This window comes from Enoplosus armatus, chromosome 4 (assembly GCF_043641665.1).
Source record: "Enoplosus armatus isolate fEnoArm2 chromosome 4, fEnoArm2.hap1, whole genome shotgun sequence".
Classification (NCBI taxonomy): Eukaryota; Metazoa; Chordata; class Actinopteri; order Centrarchiformes; family Enoplosidae; genus Enoplosus; species Enoplosus armatus.
This window is the reverse complement of record NC_092183.1, coordinates 2,009,739-2,032,697: the sequence shown is the minus strand read 5'-3', so window position 1 is coordinate 2,032,697 and position 22,959 is coordinate 2,009,739. Positions and strand designations below refer to the sequence as shown.

General features: G+C 42.9%; 4 protein-coding genes and 3 non-coding genes across 7 annotated transcripts; 3 read left to right on the top strand and 4 right to left on the bottom strand.

Moving 5' to 3' along the window:
• Window positions 1-6,773: 6,773 nt before the first annotated feature.
• On the bottom strand, window positions 6,774-9,793 carry LOC139283740 (C-type isolectin Sp-CL4-like). Its single transcript, XM_070903769.1, has 5 exons — window positions 9,715-9,793; window positions 8,448-8,593; window positions 7,729-7,881; window positions 7,236-7,359; window positions 6,774-6,876 (listed from the first exon to the last, which is right to left on the bottom strand). Exons 1-5 carry the CDS (start codon window positions 9,791-9,793, stop codon window positions 6,806-6,808), a joined length of 573 nt encoding a protein of 190 aa, XP_070759870.1. The 3' UTR covers window positions 6,774-6,805.
• A 1,801-nt stretch (window positions 9,794-11,594) lies between these two features.
• Window positions 11,595-12,539, top strand: LOC139283737 (taste receptor type 2 member 103-like). The gene has a single exon (XM_070903765.1). It carries the CDS (start codon window positions 11,595-11,597, stop codon window positions 12,537-12,539), a length of 945 nt encoding a protein of 314 aa, XP_070759866.1.
• A 2,577-nt stretch (window positions 12,540-15,116) lies between these two features.
• Window positions 15,117-16,720, top strand: LOC139284784 (C-type lectin galactose-binding isoform-like). Its single transcript, XM_070905173.1, has 5 exons — window positions 15,117-15,213; window positions 15,300-15,445; window positions 15,674-15,820; window positions 16,024-16,147; window positions 16,597-16,720. The coding sequence occupies exons 1-5, from the start codon at window positions 15,144-15,146 to the stop codon at window positions 16,665-16,667; spliced, it is 558 nt and encodes a 185-aa protein (XP_070761274.1). The 5' UTR covers window positions 15,117-15,143; the 3' UTR covers window positions 16,668-16,720.
• A 985-nt stretch (window positions 16,721-17,705) lies between these two features.
• cfap157 (cilia and flagella associated protein 157) lies at window positions 17,706-22,959 on the top strand. The gene is given in 9 exon segments (XM_070903763.1): window positions 17,706-17,788; window positions 18,701-18,969; window positions 19,506-19,641; window positions 19,779-20,019; window positions 20,880-20,980; window positions 21,245-21,395; window positions 21,976-22,068; window positions 22,070-22,158; window positions 22,875-22,959. Coding segments are annotated over 9 exon segments (1,248 nt in total).
• trnac-gca (transfer RNA cysteine (anticodon GCA)) lies at window positions 20,080-20,151 on the bottom strand. Its single transcript has one exon. It is a non-coding gene; the product is annotated as a tRNA-Cys (tRNA).
• On the bottom strand, window positions 20,333-20,414 carry trnas-gcu (transfer RNA serine (anticodon GCU)). The gene has a single exon. It is a non-coding gene; the product is annotated as a tRNA-Ser (tRNA).
• Window positions 21,156-21,227, bottom strand: trnac-gca (transfer RNA cysteine (anticodon GCA)). The gene has a single exon. It is a non-coding gene; the product is annotated as a tRNA-Cys (tRNA).

Below are 22,959 nucleotides of genomic sequence, written 5' to 3'. Positions count from 1 at the left end.
CTTTCATTTTCAAATAGTTGTGACTGTAGGTATAAGGCGCTAGCTGCTGCTAGCTGCTGCTAGCTGTTTGCCGGTTCACTTACACTCCAAAAAATGTAGCTTGGTCTCCACCCATTAAGATTTCACTCATCCAACGAGGTAATGTGTGCCTCAGGCAGCCGTCTGAGAAACGTTTGTAACTTAAAGATCTACTGCGTTTCGATCACGCTCCATTTATCTTTATTGTGTTTGAGAGGAGAATGTTCTTGATCTGCAGCAGCTCTGTCATTTGAACTCTTTGTTGTCTTTAGTTAGCAGACTTTAAACCGCTCTTGTAACTGTAAAGTAACCTGCGCTGCGCCGGCCATTGTCATCACATGAATTATATAAACAAGCTATCTCATGTTCCCCACAGATGTTCCCAATACATTTTCCTCCTCAGCACTTTTTACGAGAGGTGGCAGCGCTCCAACACATGACAGCAGCTCTCAATTAGAAGAGAAATACGCTTCTAAATCAGGGTCCAAGTCACTGCCAAGTCCAATAAATATATAGGAATCTGAGTGACAGTGGTGAAGGGAAATACCGAAAACTAACTGCAGTTTCTTGATGATTAATGCTGCACTCACACAGCAAACCGGACATCATTCCAGTGGACGTACCAGCGTCCAAACTTCAAATGCTTTAACTTTTTACTTACACTTACACTCTATAGAGGTATGTTTTTTAACTGTATGGTACCATGCTAACATGCTAAATGCTACCCACTAAACTTCAGAGTGTTAACGTATCAAAATGACATGCTAAACATTAGCACATTTGCTAACTGTGAGCATATTGCTTAGTGTGAGCATATTAGCATGCTAACTTATTGTTGCAGAACATCTGCATGTTTAACTGACTTTAACTGTATGTTGACATGGTAACGTTAGCTGAATTCTAACGTTAGCATGCTAACGTTTTCATGCACAACATTCAGCTTAAAGCACAGCTCAAATAAAGTTCTTTGTCCTTTATTGCTGGACTTTGTTATTCCTACACTAAGTGATTAAGACGCAACAGAAGCAAATATTTATCACAGATGCTCAAAATATTTCGAGAAGAGGCCGATATTTTAGGCTAATTCCTGCACTCACAGCACCAGAAAACAGAGGAAGAGGACTTTTACTGCTCAAGTAGAAGTTTGGTTCAAGTCAAAGTGGTTTTAAGTGGATTACAGCAGTATAACAGTGTCTGTGAGGTTTTATTTCAACTTCTGCTTTTGCACACGCATACGATAGCATACTGGTCATACTGAACCTCAATATCCATGTACATGTTTTTATTATTTACAACATAATATAAATATCCACATCTGCATTATAACGATCCCAGCCTGACACCTGCATGTTAGTTCCAGGCCTACATCCAACCCTTGTTTTTACCGTCTCTTTGTCCAGGTGAAGTCAAGCCGAAGATCTTTTCAGATTAAAAGATTCTGTGTTTTCCATCTGGTCCTGACGCAGCAGCTGCTGGTCTGATATGGATGGGATCTTCCGTCTGCTTATCACATGCGCAGATTATCATAATGGAGCTTGGTGTTTTGCTTTTGGTAAAAATGCAAAAACCATAAAAAAAGGAACAACAAAAGTGCGCAGCGTGGCATTCCTCTGAGCTAATGCTGAGTTGGTGTTTGCATGTGTGTGTGATGGGGGCTGTTCATTCCAAGGGCTTGGTGTGGTTAACCCTCGCTACATCTGTTCACGTGCACACCTTCGCACACACATCCCCACGAGGTCATTTGAAGACGTAGAGATTTGAGAAGTAAGCTTGTGCCCTAAAGTTTGCTGGTCTGATTCCTGCATTACCACAGAGGACGTGCCCTTGAATAATGTACATAATCCCCAACTGCTGCAGCTGCCAACAGCTCGCACTGTGCAGAGAAGGTGTGAAGGTGAGGAGACGTTTGACAATTTGGGAAATACACTTATTGGCTGAGAGTTAGGTGAGAACCTCGATAGTGATATTCATTAGGGATGTCCTGAGCCGATTGTAAGGACCGGCATCAGGGGCAGATCAGAGCATATTTTAATTGGTTCTGTAGTGGCTAAAATAAAGCGGATCAAAGTCCAATCCTTCCTTTACTGAACTTTACTGTGTGCCGTCCACCTCAGCCGGGCTCTACAGTGCTGCATTTCACTCTATATTCCAGTGAAACTTAGATCAACATCATAGTTTTGAATTGCTATTTTGATCAAGTAGCTCATTAAAAATAAGGTGGGTCATATTTAGCAGGCTACACTGTTATTTCAGTGTGCCAGGTACATATTTAATCAGCATTTAGACAAGTCTAAGTATCGGAACGGACTCGGTATTGGCAGGAACCCAATATTAAAGGACTCTGATTGGGATCAGGGCCAAAAAAACGTAATCGGGACATCCCCAACTTTCATATCCGTATGCTAACTATGTAGCTGCCAGTTAGCTTAGCTTAGGATAAAGACTGGAAACAGGGGAAACCAGCTGGCCTAACAAAATGTTCCTACCATTACCTCTAAAGCTAACGATGCAGCCGGCCTTATAGCTGCATATTTAACATTCAGCCATGAGCGTGATATCGATCTCTTCATCTAATGCTTGGCAAGACGGGGAATAAAGCTGTTTCCCAAAATGCCAAACTTTTCTTTTAAGTTGCGCGACAACTTGACAAGCTCAAAACGATCAAAACTTGAAACTTGACTTTGAGTTTAACACCAATGATTCGTGACTTCGCTTGGACTTGACTCAATATTCCAAAAGACAAAAGTGGGCCTTAAATCAACTCTTTCATTTTCCTGACAACAGATATACTTTAAATCCATCCGACAGCAGCCTGTCCAGAGACTCACTTGCGACTTGCAAAACAATGACTTTGTCTCACCTTTCGAACATAAGAAACTGTGTGTGTTCCTGCAAATCATGCATCGTGAAGCTCGGCGAGGTGAGAAACATCTTCCTGTTGGTTTCAGGTGATTTAAAGGAAGTGTAAAGGAGCGTAACACAATGCACCACTGATATGAAAACTTCATAAAACGTTTCCCCTCATGGTTACTGGAAGGTGTTATCTTGCTTTTTGGAAAGTGTTGTCCTGTATTATAGAAGAATTAATAGCAGCACATTAATTCAACCTGAAGGAAGGAAATGAGCTGTTATACCTGCAACTATACAGATGAATAGTTTCATTCTTTAGAACAATTGATGCGTTTTAATAGTTTTTGGACAACAGTGGAGCTCTACGGCACAGATGATACTAGTAGATACATTCACTGTGTTTTTCATGGGATTTTTTGACAATAATAATAATAATAATAATAATTATACAAATATAGCACCAGCCTTATCCTTTAAGAAACAACTTAAAGTATGTGGTGGCTGTTTGTTGTTGCAGGGTGGTCTGCTGGTTAAACAGATTGTCCGGTCATAAAAAAGGGTCACAGGTTTGTTCGCTGCCACAGCTAAAGTGTCCATCAACCGCCATGTGTCCCAGAGCTAAACACTGAGCCATTGTGTGAGAGCCTGCAGTGTAAACCTCGTTCGTTGACATAAAAGTAGCTTATCCAGCTGTAAAACTCTGACATGTGATATGTAAGTTTGAGCAGAAACATCTAACATACGTTATCTTTGCAGTAGATTCATATCTGGCAACTGACTCGCGTACAAAGTCCCTCTCAGGCCGACCGATCCGCATCGCAGCGATACTCTGCCCATCATCCTTAACAAAGTCAAATCATACGCTTCCTGTCATTACGATACCTCCTGTTTAAAGTGAAACGCTGGGCCTGAACGAAGTTTAGCCTAAATCCACTGCCTGAGAAATCCATTTTTCATACGGCTGGTTATGGGTTCGTGTCAGCCGCACTTCTCAAAACAAAGACCACATGTGTCCATTTAATACAAACCAGACGCGCGGATGGAAGCGACCGGCCTCCAGCTGCCTGCCTCCTCGGTCTGGCCGTGCAGGGAGCTATGAAAAATGGCCCTGGACGGGGTTAGGGGGACACAGTGGGGGTTATTAGCGGGTTGGAAGGCAGTAACCCTTGTTGGCGTGACCCCGGCTGACCCCTGGCAGGCCTCGCCAAAACAAAAGGGCCAAAGCGGCGAAGGTGGAAAGAAGGGAGATCAAAACAAAGAAGTGTGTTGCTGCTGCTAATCTTTTCCTTTAAGGGTGTCATGCGTCAGCATCCTCTGCGGTCAAATAATGAGTTTCCCTGTTCTGAGTTTACGTCAGCAAACATACATTTTCTGCAGTTTCTGTGGTTAAAAGACGTTTGATGTTGTGGGTGTGCAGGAGTTCTGATTGTCAGCACGGCTGAAGTCTTTTGCATTTCAAAGCATCTTTACTTCAGGAACGATAAGCGAGCCTTAACTGTGGCGTTAAGATAAAATACCTGCAGCTGCTCCACAAATCTTTCACAATTTAATTAAGTGTTACTTTTGTACATGGATCTGCAGCGTTGTGGTGGCCTTGTTATACTTTTTGGCAATTCTATCTTTGTTATAACTTAATTACGTAATTACAGTATAAGCAGAATATTTTAACATTTAACAGGTTTCCCTCCACACGTTTGGATTTCACTATGAGATATACGTGAGGGAAAAAGGATTTGACAAAACAATCCCAACTCAAGGTCCACTTAGTAGCTTTTCAACCACATCATGCGGTCTTGCTCAGATGGATATGGATCTGTTGACACGCATCTCAGTAGCTTTTATGATTTCAGCCACAGCACTTTTAGGACGTATCTGTGTATCATGTGTAGAAACTCAGTAAGTGGACCTTGAGTTGGGATTGTATAGTCAGTCTACTATTACACAGATCAAGAATGAACTTTCATGCTTACATGGAGAACTCATTCAGTCCAGCCAGATACACTGAGGTGATGATGTAACACACAACCTTTCCAAAATCACAAACCTTGCTAGCACTTGTTTTAGGTGTTAAAGCTATAAACATCAGCATTGCCATGTGTGTGCACGGTCAGTTTTTACCTCAGATTCATTCAGAAACACATTCTGGTGGAAAACCTGCTGTAATACTTTAATGTACTGTGTATACTTGTGATTTCAAAGCATGCCTGTGTGGCCTTCTAAACCTCCATAAATAAATGGTAGTACTTTACATACGAGAATACTAAAACATACGTATTCTAAAATGACCTCAACCCCCCCCCTGTAGTTTCTAACATCATGGTATTATAGGGTTCAGGACATGGTGGAAAAACACAGCTTGTCAGTCAGTGTGATAAAATGACCGGATGACCTCGTCCTCTTTTGCATTCCAGGTGGAGGTGAGAGAGTTTCTGACAGTCGTCTCCACAGTAAACAAACTGCAGCTCAGCAGCAGGTACGACCTCCACCGCACGCATTCAAACATGAGGTGATGAGGAACCCACGGCCTTCAATGACCTCTGTTGGTGATCAGGATGAACTGCAACAACATGGACAACCACTGCCCACTGCCCACTCACACACACACACACACACACACACACACACTAAGAGATGATGTCAGTCAGTCAATCAACCGATCATTAAGTTCATTATTAGTGCACATGGTACATATCACAATAAAAGATACAGTGAATAAATGTACAATAATAAAGTAACATAAAGTGTGTATCATCACCATCCAATAAAAATGTCACATCTTTAAAATAACTAAAAAGAACCTTTTAGGAACTTGGAAAATCAAAGAAAATTTACAATCAGGCTTTTTCAATATCAGACTTATATGATAATAATAATAATAACAACAACAATAATAATAATAATAATAATAATAATAATAGTAGCAGTAGTATTGCTAATAATAACAATAATGAAATAAAACTTAAATGACCAACGATTCAGATTTTTAATAACAATATTAGCATATTATGTAAGTGATAATGGATGAGGAGGAAAATAATAATATGGAAGGTGAAGACGGAGACTCTCAGGACTCCATTACTGTGTCATATCACTTCACATGGTTACTTGCAGTTTAATATGGCACATAATTAATAACCGTGGTTAAACTGTCAACCAGAATTATGTTGTAAGTGTCCTGATGTTACGTCCCAGTCTCTGGAGGCACTGGTGCAACCGAAAAAGTTAAAGGTCCAAACCAAGATCTCAACAATGAATTGCAAGTAAAGTCAAATAATTATTTTCCACAAAAATGTGAAATTGTATTGTTTGATTCCAAAATAACAAACCAAAGAAAATGGCAGCTCGCCCCCACAGCTCCAGTGCTATTTATAAAATGTGGATTTTTCTACCAAACACAGGTGTAACTAATAACCTGACAGTAACCTAAGATTCAGACTCAACTGCCATATTTCATTTTTGTTCTAGTACTATTCAGTCTGACATCATGTTCATGTTGCATGATTGGCTCTAACCAATCAGCAGAGACATTTCAGAAGCCGTACGTGGCATCGGTTGCTCGAGGCAGTTACCTCACCAAACCTAACAGGGAAATTTGTCGATTTAAATTGAACTCTTCACGTGGTGGCAGTGGCAATGGAGTCACATTTAGTCAGTCACAGAACCATTTAATGTTTTTGTGCCACACTGTTTGATCAGCGTGTCGTGTTTCCTCTGGTTTCTCATGAGGAAGCTTCGTGTTTTGTATTGACGTCACGGCATCAGGACAGATGGCTCTACGATGGCTACAGCGATCACACTGCTGAATACTAACAGAAATGAAACACGAACCATCTACATGTTTGCTGATGATGAACATTTATTGCAGTAAATGTAAATGTGTGCAGCAGTTACAGTGAAGCCGACTGGTCCAGCTGCAGCTCTTCATGGTCACTGTGATCTAATAGAGGTTCACTGCACACATGTAGGGCCTCTTCACGTCACAGGACTCGTCGTTCCAGAGGGCCCACTCTGGAAAACAGAAACAGCCTGTGATTCAGTGTCAGTGGGGTTTTAAGGGTTAATGGTAATGTGCCCCTCTGATACCGCGAGGAGGAAGTACTCACATCTTTTACTCAGGTAAAAATACCAGTACCACACTGTAAGAATTCTAAAATATAAGCTGTTGGAGGTTGTTCAGTTTGTCTAAAACGGCTTGTTTCAGTCAGAGGGTGAACTGAGGGGCTGCATAAAGGCCAGTAGAAGATAAATAAAGACTTTTTTGAACTGTGAATCATGTAAAGCTACTCTGGTGAAATCCCAGGATAAAAACGTAGAGGTGAAATGAGCATAATATGGGACCTTTAAATGGTAACCTTTTGTTTACTTACCCCAGTAGTTCATCTCAATGCAATCCTCTCCGTACATAAGGTCGTCTGGCTGGTCAGGAGCCCATCTGGAGAAAGAAAATGTACTTCCATCGACCCATCCATATTTCGAATCTCCAACTAGATCCTAAAAAGACAAAGAAAAACAAACGATTACCTGAGGGTGATTACTTTGCTGTCATTCATGAAGTGTGTTTTTTCAGCTGGGTTATGATTGCCACATTTCATATACGTTTCATATACAGATATTTTGTATGTGTTGTGTTGGCCACATTAAGAGAAGACATATTTAATTTCTGGGAAACTGGTTTAAAATCATTTTAATTGTGCAGCAGATGGAATGATTTTTCCATCCACACGGTTTGAAGAGAGATAGAAAGTGTTGTTAAACAACCCTCTGGGAAGCACATGCTTACCTCTGTGGCTCAATCGTAAATCCATCAGAAGCACAAACTGGGAATATATTTACGATTGAACAGAAACATTCACTGCTTACCAGTATCGCTCTGAGTCCGATCCAGTAATGAGGTTTTCCAGTGTGTTCTCTGTACATGATACACACCGCTTGATTCAGCTCCTCACTGTTACGGATTGTAACCAGATAACCCCTTAAATTTCCTTTTCCATGTGAGGCCCTTTCACAGGTTCTCTGAAATCAACAGAAACAAGAAGAATTAGTCTTCACTGACACTTCACCATGGGTGCATCCCAATTCCCTTATTTCCTCGCTCGACCCAGAAATTGATCCGGTCTACGATCATGGAGGCCGTTCAAATCTCTGTATCTCTAAACTAAATATCTTCAAGATCAATTTCCTCTTTCAAATTGTCTTGAATATGTTTCATTTATATTTTCCGTTTCAGGATTTTCAATTCCACTTGTCATTTTCAAATTGCCATCTCAATATCCATTTTCCTTCTCTGTTAGTTTCCTTTTTCTTTTCACCACTTAATTCTGATTATCCTGAGCACTAAAATGAGAATCATTTATTTGCCATTTTCCCTTTTCATTTTAAATCTGGGTAAAACGACCCTCCATAGCGGTGCCTCGTCGCCTCAGATTAATCTTGAGAAAAGGACGTCTCATTTCACTAAAAAGGAGTTTCATCAAATCCACTTTCCCACCTGCAAGAAGTGTAGATGTGATAAAAGGAATTGGGATGCACCCAATAATAATAATAGTCTGTAATCTGAAGGGTGTGTTTGTTTTTAGCACCTGTGCCTCATCAAAGGACAAGTGTGGCACTTTGAAGTACGCCTTAGCACAGCGGTGGGGACCCATCTGCCACCACTCTTCATCATTGACCTTTACTTTACACGGTACGGGCGGATACTTTGATTCACACATGGGTTTAGGATTCCCTGTAAGACAGAAAGAGTGATGAAGTGTCAGTTGTGTGTTCCTGTCGTCTGTGTTGAACATCATTCTGTCACTGTTTGGTTCTTACAGGCCGCAGAGACCGAAATGACCATCAGTGCCACCAGAAGGAGGGTGGCAGTTACCACAACAGGACGCATGGCTCAGGACTCTGACTCTCACAGCACCACTGGAAAAGATACCTGATGACACAGAAGCCATTGATGATGTTTTTTAGATGTATTTTACATATTTATATGAAAATAAACATGTAAAATTGTATTATATTATTAACTTCTTACACATAACACACCTGGCAAAGAAAAAACTTAGTTTCCTAAAACACAACTCAAGGTTTTCCTCATCATCCAACCAGAAGCCATTCTGCTTCACACCATTTTACTAAAAAGATGAAAGGTGCTTTACAAATAACTGATTGGCTCTGTCACACAGTTCGTGTCTGTCAGTGACGTGTTTCATGTTGCTGCTCTCCTGAAACACGGTCAAACAGGACTCACCTCAAGCGTGTCGGTCTCGATCCTCGTTCCTCGATCCTCAACTGGATGTCAGTCTGGTCTTTGTCACAGTTTAATAGTAAAGCTGATGCCCTGAATACATGTGATTTTACTGATCAAACACGGAGCGGCGAGAGAAAGTGCCACAAAGAGCAAATAGACACGTTGTCCTAAAGTCAACCCGGATTTACATTTTAATATAATATATATGTTTAATAAAACAAGGTACTTTGATGATTATCACTTAGACTAACAGTGACTTTTCATCATTTAAATTACAAAGAGGTGCCGTTCAGAACAGACCAGAATCATTTCCGGCGTGTTGTTTTTCTCTTAAACGGGGGGGTGAAGCTGTTGGTCGGTCCTCAGCCCCTCTGACTGACTCTGCTGTGTCCATATCAGTGCTGTACACATGACAGCAGACTGTTCACAAAGGATTCTGGAGGCCGCAGTAAAAGTCTGAGCTCTTATCAGCAGCTGTCCGCTGGAGTTGAACCACGTGTTTCACCCTGGAAAAGAACAACTCCAGCCTTAAGACCTGGTCCCAGCAGAAACTGCCACATGATTAAAATAGGTGGTTCTAGCAGACTACTAGTGAGTAGACTACTCACAGGACTGGTTCAAGAGGCAGAACCCCCGCAAAGCAGCCGGACCGGACTCTGATCGGCTGTCTCCGGTGTTCACAGACATCTTTAACACCTAACTGGAGACATGCCTGCTTCAAAACCTCCACCTCCACCAACGGGACTTAATGATTATAGACCCGCCGCCCTGTCCTCTGTGGTAATGGAGTCACTTGAGCGCCTTGTGCTGGCCCACTTCAACGCCATCCCTGACCCACTCCTGGACCCCCTGCAGTTCGCTGCAGGACAAGCTCTCCCAGCTGAGCGTGTCTGACACCACCCGACAGGAGGCACAAGTATTTGCAGGACACAAGTGTAATGTGGCCGCACCTTAACATGGGGGGTTAAATAAAAACTACTGACACTCTGGACCAGTGAGTTCTGATCCAATTCAGGTACTGGGAGGAGAATGTCATTCAGAATATATCACTTCCTCTCAGTCACGGCTCAAGGTTGCACTGAAAGGGGAGACCACACACGAGCTGTAGGTTTGTTTTAATCAGCTCAAAAAGAAAAAGCATTTACATCGCCTGTGTTTGCTTTGTGAGGATGATACCTGTGCCAAGGTGTTGCTGAGTGGAAGTACTTCTGTTTTTCATAAGGCTTCATTACTTCTCAACAATGATGTGAAAAATGGCACATAACCAACCAACTTGTCATTTATACATTTTGGTTTTGTACAGATTAAACAAACGAGGTATAATCAGTGAGCTTTAGAGAAACTGGTGGGTGGATGTTTTTACCTTTGGACAGAGCCAGGCTAGCTGTTTCCCCCCATTTCCAATATTTATGCTAAGCTAAGCTAACTGCTAGCTGTAGCTTCATATTTATCATACGGACGTGAGAGTGGTATCAGCATCTATCTCTCATTGACAAAGCAAATAAACATAATTCCCAAAATGTTAAACTATTCCTATTTGAACTGCATTTCTAGAAACCGAAGTGGATCAAAGAGGACAAACTGCGAGTGGACAAAACATCTGAACTGTGAATCAGCTGCTGCTGCAGAACCGCAACTGAGACAATCTCATGATGTTCTCAACAGTTCGAAAGGTCAGTCACAATTCAAATGGGCCAAAAGACCAACAGGTTTGCAGGGTCTTAAGCGTCCAAGAAATAGGGAAGGAAAGATAGAAACAAATTTAAAATGGTTCAATTATTCCAGCAGCCAAGTAGGAGATTACTTTGTGTTGCCTTTCACCTATGAGATGTGTGACTGGACTGATGGGAGATGGCAAGATAAAAGTAAGCTGTAAAGTTGTTGAATGGAATCAGAAAAGGGAAATCATGACCGGGATTATCTGCACATATGTGAATGTGCTGCTAAATGGGCCAAAATTCATAAACCACCAAAAACTAAGTTAAAAAAAAAGAGAAAAGATCATGAATACGTTTCCAGATCAGGTCTGGATTACATCAGCAATATAAAGAAAATGTAAATTCAACTCAATGAGATGCAAATGCTGGTTAAGACCTGACCTCAGAACATAGGAATAAAACCCAAACATTGCTGTGTGGATGATATAACAGCAGCATCGCTATGACAACAATAACAGACACATGTACACATAAAGATGCAGACATAAACAAAAACAAAACGCTCAGACTCAGTCAGGTCAGCCTGAAAACCTGTAATTGCTCAGTTTATAGTCAAGGTCTGCTCTGTAACTGAGCAAAGCAGCGAGGTGACTGATCTGAGAGATGTCTAATGTCTATTTTCATATGCAGCAACATTCACCGGTGACTCCAGGGGAACAGATTTGCATGCTGGGTATTTTCATTTCCTCTGTAAGGACGCTGACCGTGTCATTCTGCTCCAAAGCCGGGAGGAATGCAACAGGATCCGTCTCCGCTGGGCCTCTGCAACCATGTTTGGATCTGCTGATCTGAAGCTGTGCGGCGTTGCCCTCCTGCTGGTCCTGGGAGTGCTCGCCAACGTCTTCAACCTTGGGGTCATGCTGGTGCAGCAGTGGAGGTCCGGAGGTGTGAAAACCGTGGCCGTCATCATCTGCTTCATCTCGCTGGGCAACGTCCTGCTGCAGATCTCCACCTTCGTCCTCGTGGCCTCGGTCCGGGCTGGGGTGCTCTGCCGGCCGGACTTACCTTTCTTCTTCTGCGTCGTCCTGTTCGTGTGGCTCAGCAGCAGCTCCGTCAGCTTCTGGTCTGTCGCCTGGCTAAGCGTCCTGTACTGCATGAGGGTTTTGAGCTTCTCCTCAATTCTATTCAGAGCACTCAAGCAGAACATCTCAACCGTCCTGAACGTCACCCTGATGGTGACCTTACTGACCTCCTGCGTCATGTTCACCCCTTTCTTCTGCCTCCATTTCCAAAGCAAAACTCTTGTTCCAAACACGACAGAAAAGGCTGCTTGTGTCATCAGGAAGCCTCTGTTTCCAGCCTCAGTTAACGTCAACGTGTATGTGGTCGTCTTCATCTGCTACCTCACCCTGATGCCCTCCACGATCATGCTTCCGACTTCACTGAGGCTGGTCGTCCACCTCTGCAAACACACCTTGTCCATGCAGAAGAAGCAGAGCGGCTCTCACGCTGCGGAGTCGTACCTGCTGGTCTGCAGGGTAACGGTAGCTCTGGTCTGGGTTTACCTCACCACGCTGCTCACCATCTCCCTCTACTACTTCCATGCCATCTTTGCTTCTGGGCTGAGTGCAGATATGCTCTTCCTTGGCTTGTCGTTTTACTGCGTGTCTTCTGCGATCCTCCTCACTGGCTCCAACAAAAACCTGAGGGAGAAGCTCGGAGTGCTGCTCTGCAGAGGGAAGAAGACAACAGGAGAACAGCCACAGTTTGACTGAACATGTATCTTCTCATATAATCATCCTCACATTGCACTATGTGAGGTTCTTATTCTTAAATTATGTGAAATTTCATGCTGTTAAAAGGCATTAAAGTGTTACCAAGTTACCCAGAAGAAGCAGACCCTGCGCTCTTTCTTTACCCACGTCCCAAAAGTAGTTTTAATTCAGCAGCTATCAAAATTATAATTACTGCTGAGGGTCATGTTAGCTGTGGCTGCTTATTAAGGGTTAGATACATCTCCTAGTCATAATTACAACTTAGTTGTTGACGTAAACACTAATTACAAGTCAGAAATGGATAATCACAGTAACACAGGACATATAAGATGTTGTTTCTATTAGTTGTCTGTGAAAATGGACCTTTCAAGCTGAGGTAGATAACAACATGATGAGGGTCGAATCCAACGTCTCCAGAGGTTTGTAGGCCGCGTAACGAATGTGCCACAGCCAGACAAATACCAACAGAAAAGTGACCACGGAAACGGCCATGAGCGTGGGTGTGATGTATCACAGGAAGTAGGCTGCCATTGGCCGACTAATTCAGTCGGGCTTCTCCTCCCGTTCCGCTGTCTGCGTGTTAAGGATTTACAGGAGCACAGTCGCTGCATCCTGGGCTCAGCGCTGCCCAAGATGCTTGTGATTGGTTTAAAGAAATACAAACAACCTTTTCCCCCTATTCCAGAATGATAATGGGGGCTCAGCCAGAACGTTTCTCCAGCACGGCACAGTGCTAAAACAAGCAAGACTACAAGTTAACAGAAATAACAACTCTTAAATAGCAAACAGACTGTCAGAAGAGCGGAAATGTCTCTCGCTGCGTGTAAACACAATATTCTACATTTTGTAAATAGCACTGGAGCTGTAGGGGTGAGCTGCCATTTTCTTTTGTTATTTTGCTGACATCACATGTGTTGACATTCGGAGGAAGTTTTCTGTTGGCACAGGTATCATCCTCACCCTGAAGTGCTTTCACAGCAAACACAGGCGATGTAAATGCTGAGCAGCTGCTCTGAATCATTCTTTGAAGAATGAGTTCATAATAATACCTGTTCAACAGTCACTGTCTCTCTGATGACTCTCACCTTTATGTCCTTTTTCTTTTTGAGCTGATTAAAACAAACCTACAGCTCGTGTGTGGTCTCCCCTTTCAGTGCAACCTTGAGCCGTGACTGAGAGGAAGTGATATATTCTGAATGACATTCTCCTCCCAGTACCTGAATTGGATCAGAACTCACTGGTCCCCCCCCCCCCTGCCTACAGCCACTTACTGATGATTGTAGGTGGACATGTTAAGGTGCGGCCACATTACACTTCTGTCCTGCAAATACTTGTGCCTCCTGTCGGGTGGTGTCAGACACGCTCAGCTGGGAGAGCTTGTCCTGCAGCGAACTGCAGGGGGTCCAGGAGTGGGTCAGGGATGGCGTTGAAGTGGGCCAGCACAAGGCGCTCAAGTGACTCCATTACCACAGAGGACAGGGCGGCGGGTCTATAATCATTAAGTCCCGTTGGTGGAGGTGGAGGTTTTGAAGCAGGCATGTCTCCAGTTAGGTGTTAAAGATGTCTGTGAACACCGGAGACAGCCGATCAGAGTCCGGTCCGGCTGCTTTGCGGGGGTTCTGCCTCTTGAACCAGTCCTGTGAGTAGTCTACTCACTAGTAGTCTGCTAGAACCACCTATTTTAATCATGTGGCAGTTTCTGCTGGGACCAGGTCTTAAGGCTGGAGTTGTTCTTTTCCAGGGTGAAACACGTGGTTCAACTCCAGCGGACAGCTGCTGATAAGAGCTCAGACTTTTACTGCGGCCTCCAGAATCCTTTGTGAACAGTCTGCTGTCATGTGTACAGCACTGATATGGACACAGCAGAGTCAGTCAGAGGGGCTGAGGACCGACCAACAGCTTCACCCCCCCGTTTAAGAGAAAAACAACACGCCGGAAATGATTCTGGTCTGTTCTGAACGGCACCTCTTTGTAATTTAAATGATGAAAAGTCACTGTTAGTCTAAGTGATAATCCTCAAAGTACCTTGTTTTATTAAACATATATATTATATTAAAATGTAAATCCGGGTTGACTTTAGGACAACGTGTCTATTTGCTCTTTGTGGCACTTTCTCTCGCCGCTCCGTGTTTGATCAGTAAAATCACATGTATTCAGGGCATCAGCTTTACTATTAAACTGTGACAAAGACCAGACTGACATCCAGTTGAGGATCGAGGAACGAGGATCGAGACCGACACGCTTGAGGTGAGTCCTGTTTGACCGTGTTTCAGGAGAGCAGCAACATGAAACACGTCACTGACAGACACGAACTGTGTGACAGAGCCAATCAGTTATTTGTAAAGCACCTTTCATCTTTTTAGTAAAATGGTGTGAAGCAGAATGGCTTCTGGTTGGATGATGAGGAAAACCTTGAGTTGTGTTTTAGGAAACTAAGTTTTTTCTTTGCCAGGTGTGTTATGTGTAAGAAGTTAATAATATAATACAATTTTACATGTTTATTTTCATATAAACATGTAAAATACATCTAAAAAACATCATCAATGGCTTCTGTGTCATCAGGTATCTTTTCCAGTGGTGCTGTGAGAGTCAGAGTCCTGAGCCATGCGTCCTGTTGTGGTAACTGCCACCCTCCTTCTGGTGGCACTGATGGTCATTTCGGTCTCTGCGGCCTGTAAGAACCAAACAGTGACAGAATGATGTTCAACACAGACGACAGGAACACACAACTGACACTTCATCACTCTTTCTGTCTTACAGGGAATCCTAAGGCCTCGTGTGAAGCGAAATATCCGCCCGTACCGTGTAAAATAAAGATCAATAATGAAGAGTGGTGGCAGATGGGTCCCAACCGCTGTGCTAAGGCGTACCACAATGTGCCGCCGTTGTCCTTTAATGATGCAGAGGTGCTAAAAACAAACACACCCTTCATATTACAGACAGTAAATGAAATGAGACGTCCTTTTCTCAAGAATAATCTGAGGCGACGAGGCACCGACATGGAGGGTCGTTTTACCCAGATTTAAAATGAAAAGGGAAAATGGCAAATAAATGAGTCTCATTTTAGTGCTCAGGATAATCAGAATTAAGTGGTGAAAAGAAAAAGTAATTCTTCTTATTTCTGTTGATTTCAGAAAGCCTGTCAAGAGGCCAGGCATGGAAATTTTAGGGGTTATCTGGTGTCAATCCGTGACATTGTGGAGCTGAATCAAGCGGTGTGTATAATGTACAGAGAACACACTGGACAGCCTCATTACTGGATCGGACTCAGAGTGGTAATGGTAAGCAGTGAATGTTTCTGTTCAATCATAAATATATTCCCAGTTTGTGCTTCTAATGGATTTACGATTGAGCCACAGAGGTAAGCATGTGCTTCCCAGAGGGTTGTTTAACAACACTTTCTATCTCTCTTCAAACCGTGTGGATGAAAAATCATTCCATCGGCTGCACAATTAACAAAGTTTGTTTTTCTTTTTCTTTTTAGGATGTAATTCATGGCATGGGTTACAGATGGACCGATGGAAGTAAATTTTCTTTCTCCAGATGGGCTCCTGATCAGCCAGACTACTTTATGTTCTCAGAGGATTGCGTTGAGATGAACTACTCGGGTAAGCAAACACAAGGCTCAGGAGGAGAGGTGATAAGCTGGAGGATGATGACACAAAACAGGCCAGAGGGGTGTGAACTCATTAACATTTCTACTCATGACTGAAGTGGTTCTGTCTGTTATGTTTAATATGACCCAGTGATGCTGCGCTCGAGGCAGACCACCCCCCAGTATCGACCAAAGCTGCAGTATGAGAGATAATATGAAATAATATAAATCTCACAGGGCTCATGTTTCTGCATCATGAGGACTTTTACTTTGAGTACATTTTGCTGTTTATATCATACATACTTTTACTTAAGAAATATTTTCAATGCAGGACTTTTACTGGTTTATTGGTACTTTTACTTGAGTAAAAGATGTGAGTACTTCCTCCTCGCGGTATCAGAGGGGCACATTAACCCTTTAAACCCCACTGACACTGAATCACAGGCTGTTTCTGTTTTCCAGAGTGGGCCCTCTGGAACGACGAGTCCTGTGATGCGAAGAGGCCCTACATGTGTGCAATGAACATCTATTAGTTCACAGTGACCATGAAGAGCTGCAGCTGGACCAGTCGGCTTCACTGTAACTGCTGCACACATTTACATTTACTGCAATAAATGTTCATCATCAGCAAACATGTAGATGGTTCGTGTTTCATTTCTGTTAGTATTCAGCAGTGTGATCGCTGTAGCCATCGTAGATCCATCTGTCCTGATGCCGTGACGTCAATACAAAACACGAAGCTTCCTCATGTGAGAAACCAGAGGAAACACGACACGCTGATCAAACAGGTCAAAGAGGTCAAAATAAAGCAGGAATAATAATATACATACAGGCTCTTGCATCACTCTCCTCGATGTGGTTGCCATGGTCACACAGCAGAAAGTTAAACAAAAAGTTCAACCATCATCAACTCGGGTGTCGGAGGCAAATTATTGTGCGAGTTCACGCAAAGTGCCGCCACATTGTAAACACAACAAAATCTCTTTTGACATCATTTGTTGGGCCATATTGTTACAGATGCTGACAGCTTGTTCGTGTGCAGCTCTAAACTGAGGCACTTTGAAACTTTGAAAAGTTGCTGTGCAGGAAAACAACAGTAGCTGCTGTGGGGCTCCAGATGAATCAGGTGGCTGAACTTCAAGCATGCCTTTAGGACAACATAGAGCCAGTCATACAGGAAAAAGACAAATACTCGGTTCTGAGGACAAAGAGAAGTCATTATATTTCATACAAATTCGATATCTGGATGAGCAGTTGGAGAGGCAAGACTGTGCTAACGTACACTGCCGACCTGCTTCTCTCGTTTCTGATATATAATATATAATATAATATCATTTTGTATTATATTATATATTATATTTTCTTTGGAGTAGTTTTGATGATGGTCAGTTTCCCGAGCAGTCCCTGAAGGCAGCATTCCGTAGCTACGACGTAGTCTAATGTTAGCTAGCTGCTCAGCATAGATTTTTCTGTCAACTTTCTTTGAAAAATGCCCTGAAAGAATTATTTAAAAAGCGGAGATAAACAACATAAAGCCAAAACAATACACAGGAAAAGACAAGTAGAGGACCATGGCGGATATAATCGGTTTTGGCGACAAAGAGACGTCTTTATATTTGATACAACTCCAATATCTGGATGAGCAGTTGGAGAGGTAAGCTAACTTGTGACCGTGCTAACGTTAACTAACTTTAACCAGACCTGCTTTCTCTTTTTTCTCTTTAAAGCACAGAATGATGTACTGTGTTCAATGTAGATATATTCCATTTAGAAAATACAACATAACATAAGTAATAAAAAAATGCTATTTTATTTGCCTTTTTAACATTGTGATGTTAGCCTTAGCCTAGTTTTGGTTCTGTGACTGACAAAATGTGACACCTTTGCTACTGCGATGCCATGTTAAATGTGTTAGAATTAAAAGTATTTAGTAAGCTAATATTAAGCAAATACAAAGCTGATAGGAACTAACTCAACCTCCACACTATTGAAATGCAAGTTTGCATTTAGCTAGCTTTAATGTTACATTCAAACAACACTGAAGTGTTAACCTAAAGTAAATGCAATAATATACTAGTATCATAATGTTGATTAAAACTTCCCAGATGTATTTAAGTTTTGTTAAACCATCAGTGCAAAATCCAGAGATATTCAGTTTATGATCATATATGATAAAAAAAAAGCAGTATATTTTCTCATTTGAGAATCTGTTGATTATATAATAACTGTTTCAGCTCTACTTTCAGCCCTCAAACACTATTTCAGTGTTTCATTTGGTCAAAATTTAACATTTAACTGACCTCAGTTTCAGTTCCAATATAGCCTACATAGACTGTATGGTATGTGGTAGATCAGCTTCAAAGCCTTTACATTTAATCATACTTCATTTAAGTTTTGTTTTATAAAATAAAACATTGCATGAAATTCTTCTCCAGCTATTGTTCCTAGATCACGATATTTCACTACTGACTGTAACTGAGGACAATCTTCACTCACAATTTCATCATGACTCACAGTAGATTCTCAGTCGAACCCTTGAGCCCTCGTGTCCCTCTTCCTCCTGCAGATGTCAGTTTAAATGTGACGAGCTGGAGAAACAGAACAAGGACCTCGTCTCTCAGTGCAGCGCACTGGAGAAGGACAAGAAAGACATCACTGAGTACCTGAAGCGCTCCGTGGTCGCAAAGGAGAAGAAGGCGGACGAGCTGGCCGAGCGGCTGGAGAGTCAGGAGCAGGCTGCCAAACAGGACCGAGAGGCCCTGAACCTGCAGCACAGCCGGCAGATACAGGAGCTACAGGACCGGATGGACAGACTGAGCTCCGGCAAGATGCAGGGTGAGACAGTCACAGTGTGTCAGTAGACACAGGTTTGTTTCACAGCGTTTAGTTGTTTCATCAGAACAGATTCAGTTTGTGTGATGTGGGATTGCAGCGACGGCACTTCAGGAAATAGAAACAACAACAAGTAAGCGATTATAAAATGTTTCGCTGTTTTTGATTTTGCTATAAGAATATCTTTTAAAAATGCGCGTTTTCACATTTGACGAGAGACAACCCAGAGACACGAGATATCAAGATGGAAAGGGGAACTTTCATCTCATTGGATCTTTAACACAATAAATGATCAATGAATTGATTGTGAGACTTAAGTGTATTCACCATAAAATAAACAAATAGGTTTGGTGTTGCAGATTATGTGGTTCTCATTGGTCTCACAGTGTTTAAAGGACTCAGGTTATTGGTGTCAAGGGTTCAGTGTGCTTGAAATTGTTACATAAACAGGCCTGACGTTGGAGAGATGTGGTGGGAACACTGTTCCACACACTGTGAGAAGCATCCTCTCCTCTCCTTGTTTACTCTCCTCACCTCAGCGGCAAAGTTGGAGGAGCAGCAGGAGCAGCTGCTGTCTCACATGGAGTCTCTGAAGAAGCAGCTGGCCAGTCAGAAGGAAGAGCAGGAAGCTGCCGTCCACAGCCTGAAGAAGGAGGCAGAGCTGGAGATGAACAAGTAAAGTCTAAGTGTTACAGTTAGCATCACATCTGCAGGGGAATCTTTCATGCTGATCTCCTTTTTTTGGTTTGACTGTTTCAAAATGTTCTTCACCATACAGTAAATGTTTCCCTCCCCCTGTCCTCCAACAACAGGATAACGGAGAAGAGGCACAACACAGTGGACGGTTACGTTAAGATGGAGGCCTCGAGGATTCTTCAGACGGAGAGGGCTCAGCACGGCGAGCGGTCGGAGCAGCTCCGCTTCCTGCTGAACGAGGCCGTGGTCCTGCAGGAGGAGAAAGACGCCCTGCGAGGCAGAGAGAGGGATCTTTCCGTTGAGACGGACGAGCTGAAGAAAGATCTCGAGAAGATCATCCAGGAGAGCTTTGAGAAGGTAAGAGGATAACTATTAACACTGTCGACAGGACGGACAGGAGCGATATAAGTGAGACTCAGGGGGCATCCAGATTTGAACTGGAGACCTCTTGATCTGCAGTCAAATGCTCTACCACTGAGCTATACCCCCCTGCCTCTGATATAGGGGTCAGTGTCTGTGTTGTGTTTTCAGACAGGAACTGTGTTGGGTAGAAAATATGTACTATAACTATTCAGTTATTGGTACTTGTGGCCACACCAAAAGTCATAGCAGTAAGATAAAAATCCGTAGAATTGTGTGAATATCAGGGAAGTCAATGAAAACATCCATCCGACGAGGATGGGATTCGAACCCACGCGTGCAGAGCACAATGGATTAGCAGTCCATCGCCTTAACCACTCGGCCACCTCGTCCTGTTAACATGGATACTCAGATTACATAACGTTACAATTTCATGGTCATTTTTCCTTTAAGCTGTTGAGACTAAAAAATTGCACAAAAAGACGAGAGACACACCTGCAGGTACAGACATTTATAACACGAAGCTGCACACTTCATCACAACTCATCGTTTTTGTTTTTATCACTTTAATTAGTTTGCTCTTGTTTTCCACCGCAGTTTAATGGGTGGAATTATTCATTTTCTAAGAAGAAGGACAACATTTTATTTATCATTTTCCATGTGTACTTATGGCTGAAAAACTGACAATCCTCTGATGGCAAATCTAAAACATCATCAAAATTGCATCAGCTGATATTTGGAGGAGAAAACATCTGTCATCTGTCGGCTAACCAAAACACAAGATTACAATAGTAATAGTGGACAGTAGTATGCAGCCAAAAAAAATCACTAAAATCATTCAACATCTTCCTCTTCAGGAAGAAGAGCAGCTGAGGAAGATTTGTCAGCAGCTGCAGGTGGAGATGAAGGACTGTAGCATCACCCACCAACACATGCTGGCCGAGGAGGAGGCTCTCAGGTAGACGTTTCATCTGTTTCTACGGGTGACACCTAACGCTCAGATACACATCGTTACATGTGGTGCATTTCAAGAACAGCTGCCTCCATTCATACAAGTAAACAGACAACTCAAACATACAGTACTGAAGGGATGAAACACTGATATCGGCTGTGAATCAGTATAAACAAACCTCAGGGGGCATCCGGACTTGAACCGGAGACCTCTTGATCTGCAGTCAAATGCTCTACCGCTGAGCTATACCCCCTCTGCCTGTGCTTTCAGACGGCGTCTGGCCTCCGTGTCAGAGGACTGCCGACAAAAAACACATAGGGCAGATCAGCTGAGGGCCGAGGTGCAGAAGAAGAGGAGCAGGGGGAGGCAGCTGGAGGGCGTCATGCGGGAGGCAGCCATCATTCTCAGAAACATCCGGGAGGTGAGTCCTGACCAGCAGCATCTGGACAGCTGCTTGTTCCCGCTGCAGCGTCTGATGGCTGGAAATGAACCCTCTACATCTTCTGTATTTACTCACCCGAAACATATTCTGACCATAACCACAAAGTCTGAGGAAGGTAAAGTGTCACGGTTTCTGACTAATGAACAGAGAAGAAGTCTTTGTGAATGAACCAGAGACCTCTGCGGTCACATCGTATGATTCACTTGCTGGAATAAACTCAAGCATTATTGGCTGAAAAATGAGTTCTTAGGTGAACGGGTAGTGCTCCAATACGACTTGCCGGGAGAAAATCTAAAAGTAGAAACCTAAATAATGTGTCTTTTTGCGAGCTGTTTGTCATCTACCACAGTTTGACTGTTTGTGAATGTTTATGTAAACTGACTTTATTGATCTTACAACATTTGACATATCGCTGACTACAGATTTATTGCATTGAAATGAACATTATTAGCTGTTTAGTTTTGCTGCACGTTACATCACAATAACATGAGAGAAATTCTGGTTCTGTGGCTCCGCCCACTGAGGTCTGTCTCAACCATGTGGTCTCTGTCATCTGCAGGACTCAGAGAAGGGGTCCGACACTCTGTGGAAGATGCAGAGGCTGCTGGAGATCCTGGAGAGCACTGCCCCCCCCCCCCCCCCCCCCCCCCCCCCCCCCGGGAACAGGCTCTGCCCACAAGGACTCCACTGAAAAGAGCAGTCGAGGACAGAAACCGCAGACCACTGACCCCAAACCAGCCAGGTACTGGAATCGCTCTCTGCTGGATTGTTAGATTTATGACTTGTTACGAGTGGCGTGAACACTGCTGGCTGCTGAACAACTCAGAACACACTGCAGCTGTTTCCTCACAGCAGCACACTCTGGATCAGGAGTCCCACCAGAACCAGATCAGCTCTTCAGTGGTCTCATCAAACTATTCAAACAGTACATTCCTCTCTAAACAAGTTAAATGTTTTAAACACACAGTACATATTTAGAGCATATATATCTCGACATCTTTGTCTTTCCTTTTCTGTGATTAGAGAAGAGAGAATAAAGAACAGGAGGATAGAAGTAAAGAAAAGTGATATTTTATGAGTTTATCTCAAGTTAAATGTAAAATCTTTATGTGTGAACTGTTAAATGTAGCGGAGGCAAAATAGAGAGGATATAGTGTAAAAACCTATTTAAGAATAGAGCTGGAGTTGATGGTTTTAGTTAGTAGGGGGCAGTGCTGCTCACATCAGTTTTTATTATCTCTCTGCATTCAAATCCTCCACAAACAACATTCCTCCTCTGCCTGATCTCCTCCCATAGGATTCATCGTGGGCCTCATGAACAAGGCATGCTGATGTTGTGTTTCCATCATTTAGACTTTATACAGAAAAAAAGGCAACAAGAAGACTGGACACCAGGTTTTATATGTGTATCTGTTCTTTGTATACATGCTGTTACTCTGTCCGTCCCTCAGGAAACAGTCTGAAGACATCCAGCTCTGCTGACCCCTCTGATCCAGCTCCTCAGTCTGACCCCTCTGATCCAGCTCCTCCACTGATTCACTGA

Coding starts and splice junctions, on each gene's coding strand:
- LOC139284784 (XM_070905173.1), top strand. CDS start 15,144: ATGCGTCCTGTTGTGGTAACTGCCACCCTCCTTCTGGTGGCACTGATG. Junction 15,214..15,299: donor CATTTCGGTCTCTGCGGCCT/GTAAGAACCAAA, acceptor TCTGTCTTACAG/GGAATCCTAAGGCCTCGTGT. Junction 16,148..16,596: donor CGTTGAGATGAACTACTCGG/GTAAGCAAACAC, acceptor TCTGTTTTCCAG/AGTGGGCCCTCTGGAACGAC.
- LOC139283740 (XM_070903769.1), bottom strand. CDS start 9,793: ATGTCTGTGAACACCGGAGACAGCCGATCAGAGTCCGGTCCGGCTGCT. Junction 8,594..9,714: donor CTGCCTCTTGAACCAGTCCT/GTGAGTAGTCTA, acceptor TCTGTCTTACAG/GGAATCCTAAACCCATGTGT. Junction 7,360..7,728: donor TCGGACTCAGAGCGATACTG/GTAAGCAGTGAA, acceptor TTGTCTTTTTAG/GATCTAGTTGGAGATTCGAA.
- LOC139283737 (XM_070903765.1), top strand. CDS start 11,595: ATGTTTGGATCTGCTGATCTGAAGCTGTGCGGCGTTGCCCTCCTGCTG.